This window comes from Hypanus sabinus, chromosome 1 (assembly GCF_030144855.1).
Source record: "Hypanus sabinus isolate sHypSab1 chromosome 1, sHypSab1.hap1, whole genome shotgun sequence".
Classification (NCBI taxonomy): domain Eukaryota; kingdom Metazoa; phylum Chordata; class Chondrichthyes; order Myliobatiformes; family Dasyatidae; genus Hypanus; species Hypanus sabinus.
This window is the reverse complement of record NC_082706.1, coordinates 183445545-183464577: the sequence shown is the minus strand read 5'-3', so window position 1 is coordinate 183464577 and position 19033 is coordinate 183445545. Positions and strand designations below refer to the sequence as shown.

The 19033-nt window shown below is 41.0% G+C and overlaps 1 protein-coding gene across 4 annotated transcripts in view; it reads right to left on the bottom strand.

Moving 5' to 3' along the window:
• Window positions 1-252: 252 nt before the first annotated feature.
• tmem70 (transmembrane protein 70) overlaps window positions 253-19033 on the bottom strand; it is a 46217-nt gene continuing 27436 nt past the window's right edge. For 2 of the 4 annotated variants that reach the window (XM_059983034.1, XM_059983044.1), the window contains 2 exons: window positions 14610-14718; window positions 9604-11688 (listed from right to left, as the gene is read on the bottom strand). In XM_059983034.1, the coding sequence (XP_059839017.1) occupies window positions 14657-14718 (62 nt within the window). In that variant the 3' untranslated portion in view covers window positions 9604-11688; window positions 14610-14656. Of the gene's footprint in view, window positions 473-9603; window positions 11689-14609; window positions 14719-19033 lie in introns of those variants that run through there. The other 2 variants (XM_059983054.1, XM_059983063.1) reach the window with 2 other exon arrangements.

Here is a 19033-nt window from a genome sequence, read left to right as displayed (position 1 = left end):
AATGATGTCGATTTAATGTTTATGCAAGCCTGAAATTCTTTCATGACGTAATACATATATTTAAACATTTTACATATTGCGGTTAAATCCTCAATTTTCTGGATTCGAGTCTGTAATATCTGAGTTTTCTCACCACTCCTTCTAATTCTACTTTATACTTGGGATCATTTTTTTTTTCAATTCTGTCCAGGACTTCTCACACACAAAGAAATTACATTAATATAGTATTTTACCATACTCTCAGGACAATTCAAAAAGATTTCTGTTCAAAAGATGGCTTCTGTAAAGTTGTCCGTCTTTGCCAATTTTTGCACAGCAATTTCATACCATCAGTGAATGAGATAAATTATTAAATGATATGTTTGGCAGCATGATAGAGAGTTAAATATTCCCCTCCAATATTCATTATTCTTTCAAAGACAGATGGGACTCTTTGCTTCACTTGTAGGAAGTCATCTCTGACGATGCTGCACTGATATGAAAAATTAAGCCAGGTTATAATGAGGCACACATGCTATCAAATGAGACAAATTAACAATGCATAGATCATATTAATAATGAGAACTGAACAATAAATAATTTAAGCTCTGAACGTATCATTCAAGTAAATTCAAGGTCAATTTAACCTTTCCAAAATGTGCTGCCTGAAACTGCTCACCATATTCCAACTAACATGAGTTCTGCACCACTGCAAGATAACTTCAACTCACTTGAATTCTAGATCTCGAATTAAAGAGCTCAGCATTTCATTCATCTTTTAATTGTATTCACAACTTACCCAGCCTTTAAATATGGATGCACAGAGGACACGAGTAGATCCAGCTCTCAGGATCTAGGCGGTATCTAACTTTTCTCTATTTTGCCTTCTGTTTTCAGGCAACTATTCTGTATTAAAATGAGTTGCCTTGCCACTGCCTTGCACACTTGCACAATCTATCAACATCCCTTTTTGTAATTTGATACTTCCCTCTACTATGATAATATTCTTCACATTTTTTCTAATATTGGCAACTTAGATATGCATGTCTCTATTCTGCCAGGCTACTTTCCTAGTCACATCAATAATTTAACTTCAGCTATGAACTTCAATTTTGGCAGGAAGTCACTTGTGAAGGATTTTATCAAACATGTTCTCAAAGTCTATCAATAGCAGGGGCTCCCAACCTGGGGTCCACGGACCCCTTGGTTAATGGTAGGGGTCCATGGCATAAAAAATGTCGTGAATCCGACTTAAAGAATCTAAGTATAGACACACAGAATTTTTGAAGAGGTGATGACATTTATTGATTTGTATTTATTTAGACAGGCAGCACAGCAACAGACTCTCCCGGCCCAACGAGCCTGTACTGCCCAGTTGCACCCATGTGACCAATTAACCTACTAACCTGTGTGTCTTTGGAATGTGGGAGGAAACTGGAGCATCCGGAGGAAACCCATGCAGTTACAAGGAAAATGTGACAGTGGCAGAATTGAACCGAGGTCATCGGTGCTGTAACAGCGTTACACTAATGATCCCAAACACCCAGAATTAATGCTGACTCTCTGAGTACACAAATCTCCCAACTATTGATAGATCAGCTATTTGATGTGCCAAGTGATAGTATCAGTCTGTTCTGCAAACTTCCTTGAACTGAATAACTTAGCCAGTATTGTCTGACTTGATGCAGGCCCAATCAACACAACCCAATTGTCTTACACTGCATCTCTTGAGAAGCCAGCCCCGTGCTGTGGACCAGTGCTGTTTGAAATGCTGTCCTTCTGTCTTCAGACTGATCATTGTTTACAATTTAAATTAAGGACTGAAGGGTGGCTCCCACTTATGGCAAGAAGCTGAGCAAGAGATATTGGTTGTAAGTTTAACTTAATCAAAAGCAACTGTTTGATCACTGGAAGTGTCAGCTGCTGTGGTAGAAAGCCAGGCAAAAAGACTCCCCAGGCTTGAACAGTGAATATCCATCACAATAGTTGCATACTTGTTATTCCCTAAATCTGTGTTCAGGAAGAAAGAATCACTCCATTTCTAGACAAGGGGTTTCCAACTTTCTTTTTGCCATGGACCCCTACCATTAGTCAAGTGGTCTGTACACCCCAGGTTGGGAACCCCTATAGTAGTCTTAAAGTTAATTGATCCTAGGACACAATGCCTCAAGTGCATTTTAAAGATTGCATCTCACAAGTGATCATTTAAATGAAGACCTGGTTTAGCACAGACTATTCAGTAGGGGATGGTGTAAAGATCCCGTGAAGATTTCATCAATGTGATTTTACCCATTAACTGATGAAAACTGCCCCCGCCTCCATTTTTCCATCAAATTAGTGCTTTCTGAAAAACTGGAATGTAATTAGACATGAATGAACAAGGACAATTTCAAGAATTACTGTACACTTTCTGCAAACAGATCTTTGATTACAAGAAAGATCTTTTTGAACTATATGCTCTGTAAAATTGTAATAAGCAAACAGCAAACTTCAATAAAGTTGGTATGTTTGTTTATTATAGTCACATGCACCAGGGTACAGTGAAAAGTACTTGTCCATTGAGATCTTCTTATTACAACAATGCATTGTGGTAGCTCAAGGTGAAAACAATAACAGATTGCAGAATAAAGTATTGCAGTTAGAGAGAAGGTGCAGTGCAGGTAGAGAATCAGGTGCAAGTCTATAAGTAATTAGACTGGGTGGCAACAGACAAGTGTTATCATACTAGAAGGTTTTAGAGCCTGTTGGGGAGATGGAGAAGAGAGAATGTGTGGTGTGGGTGGGAACTCTGATTATGTTATCTGCTTTATCAAGACAGTGAGAAGTGTACAGAGTCAATAGAGAGAGGCTGATTTTTGTGATGTAGTGAGCTGTGTCCACAACCTTCTGCAGTTTCTTCCTGTCACAAGTCACAGCTGCCATACAAGGCTGTGATACATTTGGATAGAATGCTTTCCAAAGCATATTGATAAAATGGGTAAGGGTCAAAGGGGACATGCTATATTTCTTTAGCCTTCTGAAGAAGGAGAGACATTGGTGAGTCTTCTACTGTAGGGCATGGCATCTACATAGTAGGAATCAGAATCAGGTTTATTATCACCGGCATGTGAAATGAAATTTGTTAACCTAGCAGCAGCAGTTCAATGCAATACAGAATCTAGCAGAGAAAAATAATAATAAATTAAAAATAAATAAATAAATAAACAAGTAAATCAATTATATATATTGAATAGTTTTTTTAAAACGTGCAAAAACAGAAATACCGTATATTTTTTTAAAAAGTGAGGCAGTGTCCAAAGATTCAACGTCCACTTAGGAATTGGATGGCAGAGGGGAATAAGCTGTTCCTGAATCATTGAGTGTGTGCCTTCAGGCTTTTGTATCTCCTACCTGATGGTAACAGTGAGAAAAGGGCATGCCCTGGGTGCTGGAGGTCTTTAATAATGGACAATGCCTTTCTGAGACACCACTCTCTAAAGATATCCTGGGTACATTGTAGGCTAGTACCCAAGAAGAACCTGACTAGATTTACAACCTTCTGCAGCTTCTTTCAGTCCTGTCCAGTAGCCCCTCCATACCAGACAGTGATGCAGCCCGTCAGAATGCTCTCCACGGTACAACAATAGACGTTTTTGAGTGTATTTGTTGACATGCCAAATCTCTTCAAACTCCTAATAAAGTATAGCTGCTGTCTTGCCTTCTTTATAACTACATCGGTATATTGGGAACAGGTTAGATCCTCAGAGATCTTTTGGTCTCAGAGATCTCAGGACAGGCTTTTGTTGATGGTTGCATCTAGGAACTTGAAACTGCTGTGTATTTAATATTTGAGTAATCTTGTACATATTTATTGTTTAAGCATTCTTATTCATTTAAATAATTCATTATGAGTTGTATGTAAAGATGAGTAAATTACGGAGATCGTCATGCTACCACATGATATGTGCGCGCCTTGCTAAAAGTAAACCCGAAGTTAGACTCAAATTTCAGATTCCCTTGTCTTCCTCCACATTCATTTAATGTTTTGAAGTTACAAAGCATAACAGAAACTCTCAACAATCACCTTTACAGCAGCTTTGCTGTAAACAGGAGCATGTGCACTGCACCCCTTCACCACACCATTTCTGCATGTCAATGAGTAGCTCTTGTGTTTGGCTGACATTGAGGGAAGGGTCGTTGTCTTGACATCAGGCTCTCATTCTTCTTCCTGAACTTTGACTCATCGTTATCTGAAACACAGCCCACTGCAGTGTTATCATCTGCAGGCTTGTAGATGGGGTTACAGTAGGTTCTAGCCTCACAGTCGTGAGTGTATAGGGCAGAAGTTCCCAACCTGGGGCCCACAGACCCCTCAGTTGATAGTAATGTTCTATGGCATAAAAAAGACCGGGAACCCCTGGTATTGGGAGTAGAGTAGGAGCACTGAGTATCTGTGATAGAATTAATTGTGACAGTGATGTTGCAACCTATTCTCACTGATAACGGTCTGCTGGATACCAGCAGGAACCAGCCTGTTTATTTGACATAATTCAGCTCTAAAGCCAAAACTCAATCTTATCCAGATTTGTTATCTCCAGAAGCCTGCAACAAGAATGCATAATGCATAGAAAACTTTAAAATTAACCAAGAGTTGGCTAAAACTCCTATCCCAAGGTGCTGTGGGGCCCAGAGTCAGAACTGAACCTTTCAAACAGAAATCCTGAACTGTTTATCTAGAAAATATTTTTTTAAATCTAGCTACATGACAACATCAGCAAAGTAACAAGACACTACAGAAGCCGCACAGTAGTGTACTGATTAGCGCAATCCTTTATTGTACCAGTGACCCGGGTTCAACTCCCACCGCTGTCTGTAGGGAGTTTTACGTTCTCCTTGTGACTGTGTGCGTTTTCTCAGGGTGCTCCGGTTCCACCCACAGTCCAAAGACGTACCGGTTAGCAGATTAATTTGTCATTGTAAATCGCCCTGTAATTAGACTGGGAGTAAATGAGGGGATTGCTGGAAGGCCCTTGCTGCATCTCTATAAATAAATAAAATAAACATTACCAAGATGACTTTGGTAATGTCTAGCTCTGTGTTCAACAGGCAATTTGCAAATATAAATGTGAATGAAAACATTCATTAACAAGTTTCAGACTGCTGATAAACTCAAAAGATTTTTGCCCAGTCACAGCATCTTTGTTGTGCGAATCAAAAGATGCCTGTGTAGAGCACTGAGATTAAAAGCAGTGCGGTCAGAACAGATGGTGCTTTACTCAGAGTTTACAGTGTGATTTGTGGATGATGTGTCGTTGTTTAGAGAATGAGAGGCAGCTGCAGTCAATGTTTACAGGGGTGTAAGAGACACATGCCTTGCGAGGAGTTTGAGGCAGAACAACCTGAGTGATGTCCTTGGGGAATTCCATCTAAAGTTGTTGGGAGTTAGAGAACAAGCAGTGTTCTGAGTTTAAAAAGTAGTTTACAAGGCAGTTTCAAACAGGATTGACAACTCGTTAGGAGAGAAAGGCCAGCAGCAGTATATCATGGTACTACAGGCCAAGGTCCTGTTTAAGTACAATAGTTTGGAACATTTTACCTCACACTCGTAGCAATTTCATTTAGCATCAAGTGTAATATTCATTAATGCTTGAATTTAGAGTCATAGAAAGATACAAAGAGAGACAGGCCCTTCGGCCCATCTTCGTACGATTTCATTTGTGGGTGTTTGACCAGGTTTTAATAAAACCGGTTAAATGAGCTCTGAGTTGTACTGCTGCAAGCCTCATCTGATTTGACCCTCCTGAACATATGTAGTTGGGAAAATGCTTGAAGCTGTCATTAATAGTGAGGCATCTGGAAAGAAATGGATCCATCAGCCAGACACAGCATGGATTCAGCAAAGGCAGGTCCTGTTTGACAAACTTACTGGAGATCTTTGAGGATATAATGAGCATGGTGGATAGAGGGGAAGAGATGGGCATTATTTTCTTGGATTTCCAGAAGGCACTCGATTAGTTGCCGCATAAAAGACTGCATCCATAAGCTAGGGATGCATAGAGGTGAGTGTGATGGATTAATATGGATAGAGGATTGGTTAACTCATAGAAAGCAGAGAGTTGGGATACATGGGTGTTACTCCTGTTGGCAATCAATGGTGAGTGGTGTGCTGCAGGGTTGGTGTTGAGCCAGCAAATGTTCATGATGTACATTAATGATCTGGAAGAGGGGACCAAGTGTAGTGTATCTAAGTTTGCTGATGATACTAAATTGAGTGGAAAAGCAAATTGTGCCATTGTTATGGAGAGTCTGCAGAGAGATATAGATAGGTTAAGTGAGTGGGCAAGGGTCTGGCAGATGGAGGACAATGTTGGTAAATGCGAGGTCATCCACTTTGGAAGGAAAAATGGAAGAGCAGATTATTATGTAAATGGTAAAAAAAAAAACTGCAGCATGCTGCTGTGCAGAGAGACTTGGGAGTGCTTGCGTATGAATCACAAAAGGTTGGTTTGCAGGTGCAGCAGGCTATCAAGAAGGCAAACGGAATGTTGGCCTTCATTGCTAGAGGGATTGAATTTAACAGCAGGGAGGCTATGCTGCAACTGTACGGGGTACCGGTGAGGCCGCAGCTGGAGTACTGCGTGCAGTTCTGGTCTCCTTACTTGAGGAATGATATACTGGCCTCGAAGGAAGTGCAGAGTTGATTCATAAGGTTGACTCCAGAGATGAGGGGGTTAGACTATGAGGAAAGATTGAGTTGCCTGGGACTGTACTCACTGGAATTTAGAAGAAAGAGAGGAGATGTTACATAAACAGATAATATTATGAAAGGGATATATAAGATAGAGGCAGGAAAGCTGTTTCCACTGGTAGGTGATCTAGAACTAGGGGACATAGCCTCAAGATTAGGATGGAGATGAGGAGGAACTGCTTTTCCCAGAGAGTGGTGAATCTGTGGAACTCTCTGCCCAATGAAGCAATGGAGGCTACCTCGGTAAATATATTTAAGACAAGGTTGGATAGATTTTTGCATAGTAGGGGAATTAAGGGTTATGGGGAAAAGGCAGGTAGATGGAGATGAGTCGATGGTCCAATCAGCCATGATCGTATTGAATGGTAGAGCAGGCTCGATGGGCCAGATGGCCTACTCTCGCTCCTATTTCTTATGTTCTAATGAACAGGTTTGCAATGAATTCATAAATAAAATAGCAGCAAAAGAACACATATATTACTTAATAATCCAGTTTCTGCCAATGATTCAGTACTCCTCCACAAGCTGTTTTCAGTATTCACCACGCTAAAAATGGCAAAATGGCAAATCAACTGATAAAATACCTCGTATTTACCAACTTGTTCCTTGAAGTTGTTACAGCCGGGGGTGGTAATGGGGACAAGCTCTGACTACCTATTAAATGCTCCCAGTGATGTGCGCCTCAAATAGCCTCTGACAACCAAGTCCAGCTCCTGGCCTTCATGTGTGGCTTAGCTATAAAGCCCAGTGGAATCATTTCTGCTGACAGGAGAAGGAGTAAAGGTGGGTTACTGGCACCTTAAAACTAGTCGCTTCAGGCAGATGGGGTTTGTCAGGCGAGGTTGACAGCTCATCTCGGAGAAGGAAAACTCTGATCTCAAACCTCCATTGTCTTGCAGCTATACTCACTCATGGGGAAGGCTTCGGGAGTAAACCTCGAGGGGAAAGTCCAAAGTGGGAGTCCCAAAGCAGTCCTACCTTGAGTTCAACGCTGACTGGCCTCTCCTGCGACCCTGCTTGCACCAAACTGTATCGGTCTCTGCCATTCGTTTGGAGAGAGGGAGCTTGTTACATGGGTAACAGCTTGCTCTCCATATCGTACTGCCCTGGCTTGCATACCTAAACAGCTAAGACAAAATATCCATGGGTCAACTATGACCAACAGGGGCCTCAGATTTACCAACAAATCTCACTGTAAGATCATCTGCATAAGATTAAAATAATGTTGCATAAGACCCAAGTGGTTTTACAATGCATACTTAATTTTCTGTGCCTAAACTGATTTAAAATTGAGTTGAATTTTAACATACATATATAATACAATAGATCTTTAAAATACTATTAAACATTTATGATAAAGTACTTTTCAAGGTGGCAGCAAAAACTTACCAGGATACTACCTGGAATGGAGCATTCCAGTTATGAGGAGAGATTGGAGAGGAAGTAGTTAGAGAGACTTGACTGGTGTAAACAAAATAATGAGGGGCATGAGGGTCTTCACACCTCCCCCTCCTGGTTCCACCCATCACCTCGTGTTTCTACCTCCCCTCCTCCCACCTTTTAACTCTACTCCTCATCATTTTTTCTCCAGTCCTGATGAAAGGTCTCAGCCCAAAACGTCGACTGTCCTCTTTTCCACAGACGCTGCCTGGCCTGCTGAGCTCCTCCAGCATTTTGTGTGTGTTGCTTATGAGGGGTATGGATAGGCGAACTGCAGGAAACTATTCCCATGTCAGAGGTAAATAAAACTAGTTGAGAGATTTAGGGTAAGGGTCAAAAGATTTAGAGGGGATTTGAAGCAGACCATTTTCCACCCAGAGAAGATCTGGAATACAGTGTTGGAGAGTAGCTGAAGCGGGGTAACTAACAGTTGTTCAATGGAGAGTTATTCGTCATGTATCTGCAATGGGTGAGTTGTCTCATGAGAAAAGGTTGGATAGCCTGCATCTGCTGTAATTGAAAAAAGTAGAAGATTCATTAAAATGCTTAAGATCTGAGGGTTCTTAACTCATTGAACATGGAAAGGATATTTCCTCATCTGGAAGAACCTAAAGATCACTGTCTAGCACTTAAATTGTTTAGACAAAAGGCTATAAACTAATTGCTGGGATGAATGTGGTAGGTACTGACTGGTGAGTATATACCTGATGGGCCAAATGGCCTAACTCTGTACTGCACCTTCCCACTTAACCCAGCACCTTTTCAATTTTATTGCTTTACAAGGTGTTCAAAATATTAATTGAAAATTGTGCTTTTTCTTTTCTGGCTTGCATCTGAAAGAATGTGTTCAAGTAGTTGGTTTCTCGGATTGTGTAATGAAAACACTGTTGTTGAACATATGAATCAGGAACAGGAGTCAGCGACTCAGCCCTTCAAACGTGCTCCATCACATGGTAAGATTCTAACTACAAACCTGCATTCCTGTCATCTGTTATCCCTTTGCTCAACAGGAATCTGTTGCCAGCTGCCTGGACAATATTCAAAGACCAAGCAGGAGTCCAAAGACTCAATCGCTGAAGAAAAATTATCTCTTCACCTCCTATCTTTGAAGTGTATCCCAAGATTCTTCCAGTGAGGAAGATACCTTTCCTCATGGAATAAATCAAATAAAGGGAAGAAGATAAGGGAGGTGGTGAAGGCGGGGAAGGAGAAGGGAGGAGAAGGCCAGCAAAATGGAGGAAAACAAAAAAGGGTGGGGCAGCGGGGGTGAAGCAGAGGAAAATAATCACCAGAAGTTAGAGAAAAGGATATTCATACCATCAGTTTGGAAACTAGCCAGGCAGAACATGAGGTATGCTCCTAGGGTGGTTGTTGAAAATTGTGCTTTTCCCTTGCCTCGCGAGAGATACAAAAGAGATTCTTGGATAGGCACATGAAAATGGAGAGAATAGAAGGATACTCAAGTTCAAGTTTATTGTCATCTGACTGTACACATAAATAATCAAACAAAACAACTTTTTTCCAGACCACAGCGAACCCACACACAGAACATAAAACAAAATTCTACCATAAATAAGTTCATAAAATATAATTCAAAATGCTTGTAGTGCCCAGGACAGGTAAACTATAAACAGTACAGTTAATAGGTCGCTGTCTTAGTGAGGAGACCTCGGTGTGGCAGGGTATTCATTAGTCAGCCTAAGGAAAGAAGCTATTGTCCAGTCTGGCAGTCTGAGTCCTGATGCTTTTCCTGACAGTAGTAGGTCAAAGGGATTGTGCGATAGGCGGTAGGGTTCATTGACATTGTGTAGGCAGAAGGGATTCGCTTCATTGGAAGTTTAACTAGTTCTGCACAACGCAATGGGCCAAAGGGCCTGTTCCTGTGCTGTAATGATCTGTGTTTAATTAAGACAAGAATAAAATAATAGAATGGTGCAAAGATTGTAGTGCAATCTGGTAGCACATTCCAAAAAAGAGATTGCCCCACACATCTTCCTTGAATTTAGCCTCCTCCCCTCCTTCTCCATCTTAAACATATGCTATTACACATTTTGATCCTGGGAAAAAGATACAAGTAACCTACTTTATCTGTGTCTCTCAGTCTTTTGAACTTCTTTCAGGTCTCTGCTTAGCTTCCACTATTTGAGAGAAAAAAACCCAAGTTGGTCCAACCTCCCTTGAAACCATCATCCTGAACCTTCTCCAAAGCCTTCACATCCTTCCTATAACAGGACAAACAGAACTAAATGCAACTCTCCAGATGCAGCATAACCAGAGATCGGGTTTGAGGAGATCCAAGCGTGAATGCAAGAGACGACCCTGGAACAGCGTGGTTGGTAAGTTATTGGTTGTGGTGTGTTGCATTACAATATACGTGGAGAATATCAGCGAGCTTCTGGTTCAGTAGTAGTGGAGTGTGTTCTGCTGATATTGCTCGCATCAGGTTCCTTAGACTGGGCAAACTTCTCCGCCAAGCCATTTATAACTGGGTGGCACAGTGCAGATGTGATATGTGGTATTCCATTAATTTCTAGGAATGATCGGAACTGCTCCCCCACAAGCTGTGGTCCATTGTCACTGTCTGAGTATTTGGGAGCACCAGTCCTTGCAAAAAGGCTTCTCAACACATCAGCAGTGTGTGAAGCTACAGTTGTCACACTCCTGGCTGCTTTGTAGCTGCATCCACTACTACTGAGAAACTTGGTGCCCATGAACAGTCAGGCAAGATCCACGTGAATCCTCTGCCAGGAGAATGCAGGCCATTCCCAGGGATGGAGAGGTGCTGCTCTTGGCATCTTCTGGACATGTTGGCATCCTACACAGTGCATAGCAAGCTGCTTGATCTGCTGATCCATCCCAGGCCACTAGATAAAGCTTCGAGCTAACACTTTCATTTTAACCACACATAGAAGACCAGCAAGCAACTCCTCCAACATTTTAGCTCTCAGCTTGGATGGTACAACTACTCTCGATCGCCTGATAAGGCAACCTCCGCCATCTCAGCGCTGGTAAAGATGGGAAACAGGAGTGTCTGTTGCACATTTCAGCCATTTTCAGTGATAATGTAGACCCGAGACAGAGTGGGATCTTTTCTGGTTTCCCTTTGGATCATCTCTGTCGTTAATAGGGAGACTTTTGATTTGCATTAGGGGAATAAGTCAAAAGGAGTGTCTTTTTTAGTAAATATTCCTGGCACTTCCATTTCCAAGGGTAAACAGGGCAATTCATCAGCATTTCCATGATTAATTGTCCTGTTGAATTCAATCTTGTAATTGTGTCCTCCAAGAAACAGAGCCCATCCCTGCAGTCGTGTCACTGCTGTTGGTGAAACACCTTTCTCTCAATTGAAAATGGACACTCGTCGTTGATGATGGTAAACTCTCTCCCATACAAGTACTAGTTGAAACATCTTATACTCCAAACCAGACTCAAGGTCTTTCTGTCAATCCGTGTGTAATTTTTCTCTGCAGCGGGAAGGAACCGTAATGCAAAGACCATGGGGTGTTCACTTCCATCACTCATGACATGTGACATGACTGCACCTGTAATATAAGAAGAGGTGTCACAGGAAAGCTTCACTGGATGATGTAATCATAATGTGTCAGTACAGTGTATGACATCATCATTTCCTTACCTTTTTGAGAAACCTCTCGGAGTGTTTTGCCCATTGTCATTTCTTCCCAATCTGCAGTAATGAGTTTAAGAAGTGGAGCACACGAGCTGGGTTTGGCATGTTCTTTGGCTTTGGGGCATCCACCACTGCTTGAATTTTCTCAGCACACTTGTGCTTCTATCGTGTGACCACAGTAAGTGACGTTTGGTTTAAAGAATTCACACTTGTCGTGTCGTGCTCTGAGCCAATGAATTTTAATCTTTTTTAACACTGTCTTGAGGTTTTGGAGATGTTCTTGACTTCTTTACTGGTAACACTGAGTGCCTGGGCAGTTGTGCAGCACCTGGTCCATAGCTTTCTGCCAGGGTGCCAGTGCAGATGCTACTCCAAAAATAAGCCTATTGTAGCAATAAAGCCCTTTGTGAGAACTTAAGGAGAGAAACATTTTGGACTCTTGTTCTATCTCCATCTGCAAGTAGGCCTCAGCAAAGTCCACTTCCCTGAAGTGTTTTCCTCCAGAAAGGTTTGCAAGGATATCCTCTATCCTGGGCAGGGGGCATTGATTTACTTCCAGAACTGCATTGATGGTGGCCATAAAATCAACCACCAATCCTGATAGACTCATTCTTCTTGGCGATTGGAACCATTGGCATTGCCCATGGGCTCCATTCAACCAGGAAATAATTCCTTCAGCCTCCATGTGCTCTAGCTCACTGTCTATTTTATCGTGGATGGTATAAGGAACAGGACAGGCTTGGGTGCAACATTTTCAGTTAACACTATTTTAGGCTCGATATGCTTGCGATTTCCAACGCCATCATTGAAGATTGCTGTGGCATTGTCCAGTATCTTTCTTAATTCACTTTCATATGGTTTCGCCACAAGGGATGTGGCACGTAAATTACAAATGTCATTCTCACAGGAGCTATCTTTTCTCCAGCACAAACTCCTAGTTGGATATCTGAAGGCTTCAGTTTAATATCTTTGAAATGCCCTTCAGACTCATCTTGTGAATGACTGAAACAGCTGAGCCACTGCCCAATTCCACTTGAATTAATTTGCCATTCCCTCTTGTGTAAACCATATTGCTTGTCTATTGTTAACTTTCACACTGTAAGTTTTTCAGGCCACACAGTCCTGTGCCACTGGTATCGTTATCAGATTTTTCATCAACAGTGTGCAGTTCGGTGCTCTTTTTGAAATGCAGCTTGACTTTTTAGCTTTTTCTCTTTCCTGAGCAGTGCATTCATTTTTGCCTGCCCAACTCACTCTGTGTGTCCTACTTTGTTGCATTTTCTGCAAATTTCACCTTTAAATCTGCGTTTATTTGGTCTATGTGAGCGCCAGCCATAAAGGTAGCACTATTTGTTCAGCCAGGCTGGTTTCTGTTTAGATGTTACAATCATATTCACACTCTTTTTCATTCCTGACTGCAACTCAATTGCATCTCCCTCTGCAGTTTCCATTGAAACAGTGATTTTAATTACTCCTTTAAATGTAAGTTATGCTTCAGGTAGGAGTCATTTTTGAATGCTTTCTTTTAAAATTCCACAAGTTAAGTGATCTCTCAGTGCATCATTAAGTCCATCACTGACAATCCTTCAATTCAGCCAAGTGTGCTGAAATGGTCTCCCCTCCCTTTTGAATCCACTTATGAAACCTAAAGCATTCTGCAATCAACAATGGCTTTGCTTCCAAGAGTTCCTGTACTCCTTTTACAATCAGTAAAGCTTATTTCTGCAGATTTGTTTGTGGCAGTCAAACTTTGAAGCAAACTGAATGCGATTAAACCCGAGGCACTTAGCAGAATTGGCACACGCTTCTAATTAGCTATTTCACTTGTTTCAAAATAATGTTGCAATATCTCAGTATACATGAGCCAACTATCCATTGTTTAATCAAACAATCCTTCCAATGTAGCCAGCCATTTTTGATTATTTCAATAATTATTATCACTGGGTGCTTATAGTTTATGAACCCTGAATTCTTTTATTTATGGCCCTTCTTTTTATTCAGAATCTCTGCACGTGCTGGGCTGCATTTTTTACTCGCTGTGTTTTTTAAAGTTCAAACACCTTGCTGCGCTTGAATAGGTCAGCAGCCGTCTCGAGTTCGTTTTAAAAATACCTCATCGCCAGTGTTAATGTTTTGTAACTTCAACACATTAAACTGATTCAAGGAATACACGCGAGTCTGAAATGCAGGTCTAACTTTGAGGTTACTTCAAGCAAGATGATAACGTATGCAATTCACATATTTATACATATAACTCATCATGAATCATTTAAACAAACAGAAAAACTTAATCGAACAAAATGTATAAAAGATCACTCAAATATAACTGAAATAGTAAATACACAACAGTCCCAGTACAGATTCCTGCAGCAACCACTAGTCACAAACCTCCAGCCAGAATATGTTCCAATGAGTACCTCCCTCTGTCTTCAGACCTATTCTGAATTAACCAGGAAAGTCACCCTGGATCCCAAGTATCTAAATTGTTATTTTTATTACTTTAATGTACATGGTTTATTCTGTGGGCTTTACGGAAGCAAGGAATTTCACTGCACTCTGGTTTATATGACAATAAACTGAATCTGAAGCTACGCTCTCAAAATGTTGGAGGTACTCAGCAAGTCAGACAGAAGGGAAGAAAAGTCAAAGCTTCAGACAGAAACCTTCATTCAGAATCTGAAACAGGACTATGAATAACTGGTAAGTTAGAGAGAGTTACTGCATTTCCAGAGCACTTAATTGCTCAGTGACGACATTCACTGTAAGAAAATAATTTTAAATATATCAGCTCCATTATCCAACTATCAATAATTTCTACGGTTACCAAATATTTACCTGGTGATCCTGCTGTAGAGTTCAAAGGCATTGTTGACTTATGCACTTCAGCATTTGTATTGGAATGTTTGCTTTACAGAAACTAACATCTGTTTCACTATGAATCCACCTGCAAAAAGAGATTACAAAAGATTGATTGGTGTGAGTATTCAATGATTCCATTGTAATAATATCACAATGGTAAAAGATAAATTGGATGGACTTTGATCATTTCAAATTCAACAACTCCTACCTTTTATTCTTCTTCCCTTAACAATTTTACTTTCTTTTTTGTCTCGCTGCCCAGCCCTACCTTCAAAGTACATTTTATAATCAAAAAAATGTTTAAATTATACAACCTTGAGATTTGTTTGTTTGCAGATAACCACAAAGCAAGACTCCGAAAAGAACACAATTTAAAAAAAATAATAAAATAAAGACCAACACCCAATGCACAGAGAAATGGGGGGGGGGGGGGAACACAAATCATAGAAACAACAGAAGCAAACAACAACATTTCAAAACAAAATGAGTCCTTAGATCTGAACCCCGGAGCAGCGTGGGTTAAGTCCGAGACTCGGTATCAGTCCATCATATTAGCAAGTATGGAGCACCAGGGCCAGGGGCAGTCTTCATAACCTTAGAGCCACAGAGAGACAGGGGAGTGAACCTCGCGAGTGAAATTGCTTCTTGTCTCTGATCCCAACGCCCTGCCTTTCCAGTATATGGTTTAAATCATTAATATAATACACTTGCAGAATAGAGATGAGTTAGGTGTAATGGTTACCAAAATCACAAAGGAAATATTTAACTGTATGTTCAGAAAAGATGATACAAAAATTGCAATTTGTGATGATTTCAGAATGAACTGCTGAGATGTGGGAGGGAACTAGTGGGGTATTATTTAATAGGGGAAACCAAGTCATAAGAGTACAGCACACATATTGGAACAAAGCTTGGAAATGAGCCATGTTATAGAGAAGCATATACAGTAGGTGGAAACAATAGTTGTGTGCCTGTCATTGCGAGTATGGTTCCTTGGATTTCTTCCTCCCTAGACCTGTAAAAGTTCAAAAGTTATCTTTATTCTTCCATTCCTTGCTATATTGGTTTGAAGAAAACATTTCTCCCTATCTTTAAAGTCAGTAGTGCTTAATGGCATGAACCAACTTAAGGTCATTATACTAAATTCAAATTCCAAAACATTAGTTCCAATTTACATTTTGAATGAGTGGTTCTCTAATCAATTAACCTTTGCAAGTTTATTGTACTTTGTAAAACCTACTCCAAATCTTCCCCATGGAAATTCCCAAAATATTGAGTAATTGAAGTGACCAAAGTCAATCATTGCGAAAAATTGTGTTAACAAAGGAAGTTGGTGTCATGGCGCACAATGGTATTCTTGATGCTAACAACGCTAGCATATTGCTAATGGCAGTTATCATGTGTAAATAAAAGACATGCATGTTGGTTCAAGACTTTGCTAATTCCTAAAAGCAACAAACAAGGAAAGCATTTTAAAAAGTCTTACTTAGAAAAGGAATTACTTCACTAAAGGGAGTTCAGCTCACCAAGCACAAGTGTTAAAAATCAGTGGTGCATTGAATTTTTTTCTGAAGCCTTTCAACATTATATTAAGGAAGCTGCTGGAGACTTCATTATAATAAGTCAAATACAAATGGCTATAGGTGTGGCTTCTCACCTGTAATACAAACAGAGGAGTGTATGAGGTGTCTGGGAGAGGTAGTGCCTCTGGTGGGGGAACATGCTGCATCCTTTTCAGGCAGTTTGTCCATCTTTGGCCCCCACCTGGCACTCAGCTCTCACCTGTGGCTCTCTGTAGCTGTTTGCATGCGACAGCGGCCACACCCCGGGCAACGGCTTCAACAAGCCGGCTAAACCAGGTAAGGGTAGCCGACAGGTCTCAAACCCTTGGTGAGATAGGGAGTTGTCTATCCCAGGCATGTGAAGACAGACTCCAGCGGATTGAGCAGACAAGACCTCAATGGAAGGTCCAACGGTCAAGAAGGCGGTCTCTGCAAGCGCCGTGGAACGGGTAGAGCACAACAAGAAACAGAAGATGTCCTGCTCATCCACTGCGCCTTGTCCCATCTCCAGCCCTCTTGACTCATCTTGCCACTGGATCCAGATGGGAATTGGGAAGAGAGTGAGGCTGACGCTGTGCAACTCTTCCTCACTTAAATCCAAATCAAGCACTAGTCTCCACACCAGCATCAAATGGTATCAAGGTCTTCATCGATGATGATGGACAAACCACAACAAACCTAGGATCTCAATCTAAAACATCGACTTTATTTCCCTCCATAGATGCTGCTTGACTTGCTGAAATCCTCTAGCATTTTGTGTGTGTTGCTCAATGTTTCCAGCATCTACAGGATCTCGTATTCCTATGAACATCAGAGAAGGACACACCATAAGTGAACAGTGCACTGACGATATCTCCTCGTATGATGATGAACCGCTTGCAACTGGATTGCCATGGTTGGAGGGCAACTCAACCCAACCATATTCTCGCCTCATTTCTCAGAAACTGTAAATGTATTGTCCACATATGTAACACTGCCATCTCATCTATTTTGTCTTTAAGTATGTAATAGAGATGTTGTCCTCTCCAAATAAATGTTAAATTACACATAGAAGCTCAAACCGGGATATTTTTAGTGTATATCTGTTTCTGAAGATATCCTATTAAATCAGCTGCTATTATACAGTCAAATCATGAAGCACTTAAGCAGAAATAATCACCTTACAAGGTGCACCATTTCTGAATTGTGTGGCAGGGTGGGAATATTTTTTATCTGTGAATAAATCATAAATTGGTGGCAAGGTTAAGTTAAACTAATGCAATGGAAATATGTAATTAAAAACAGTACGTTATTATTGAGCAAACACGAGGGAATCTGCAGATGCTGGAAATTATTGAGCCTGTGCTCTAGCTTTGTAAATTGGTTATTTCCATTGGCTGGCTAGACTATTTTGATATAACATGTTCTTTGTAAAATAAATAATCAAATAACTAAGAGTAAGAAATGATGCTTAATATGTGGGGCAATATGCTAGGCAAACTGACATTCCCAAAATTAAAGGTTAATGTGGTTTTAAACCAGATTACTCATTTGATTGTTTCAAAACAAGAACTGGTATTATTGATAAATTGAAGAAACCTGGGGAGAGTCTGGGGAGTTGAACACACGTAAAGCAGAGGTGATAAAAGCAATTCTTAGGAAAGTGACTCAGAAGAACTAATTGCTGCAAAGTACTTTTTTGTTAGCCATTGCTCTATATGTGTGCCTGAATGTGCGTGAGCAGAGATAACATGGATTAATTAGGTTTAGTGTCTTTAAAAGATGAATAGTTAGCAGTTATTGCTATGTGAAAATGTGAACATGTGAAAACATCAGGCTTAGCGGTACATAACTGGTGAAGGCCAAGAATGAACATCACAGTGACTGAGAGAGTCACTAAGCAAGAGCATAATTTTTCATTCTACAATTAAAACATTTGTAAGTTATCTCTAGATCTTTGGGCAACCAGAATCAACCAATTCTTCACAAACAAGAGAAAATCTGCAGATGTTGGAAATCTAAGCAAAATGCTGGAGGAATTCAGCAGGATAGGCAGCATCTATAGAAAAAAGTAGTTGACATTTCGGACCAAGAACCTACAGCAGGACTGGTTAAAAAAAAAGATGAGGAGTAGATTTAAAAGGTGGAGGGAGGGGAGGGAGGAATACAAGGTGTTAGGTGAATCTAGGAGGGGGAGGGGGTGAAGTAAAGAGTCGGGAAGTTGATTGGTGAACGAGGTACAAGGCTGGAGAAGGGGGAATAAGATCGGATAGGACAGGCCATGGAAGAAAGAAAAGTGTGTAGGAGCACCAGAGGGAGACGATGGGCAGGCAAGGAGATAAGTTGAGAGATGGAAAAGGGGATGGGGAATGGAGAAGGAGAGAAAGGGGAGTCAATACAGGAAGTTCAAGAAATCGACGTTTATGCTATCAGATCAGAGGCTATCCAGACAAAATATAAGCTTACCGACTGATGGTTATTATAAACCCACGGACTCTCACAGCTAGCTGGACTATACCTCATCCTACCCTGTTACTTATAAAAACGGCATCCCTGTCTCTCAATCCCTCCATCTCCACTGCATCTGCTCTCAGGATAAGGCTCTTCACTCCAGAATGAGGGAGATGTCCTCTTTTTACCAAGAAAGGGGCTTCCCTTCCTCCAATGCTGACCTCAACTGCATCGCTTTCATTTCACGCACATCTACTCTCACTCCATCCACCCGCCATCCTACCAGGGATATGGTTCCTCTTGTCCTCACCTATCACCCCACCAGCCTCCGTGTCCAACACACAATTCTCCTACGGGATCCCACCACCAACCACAATCTCCAATGGGATCCCACCCCCTCCCCACTTT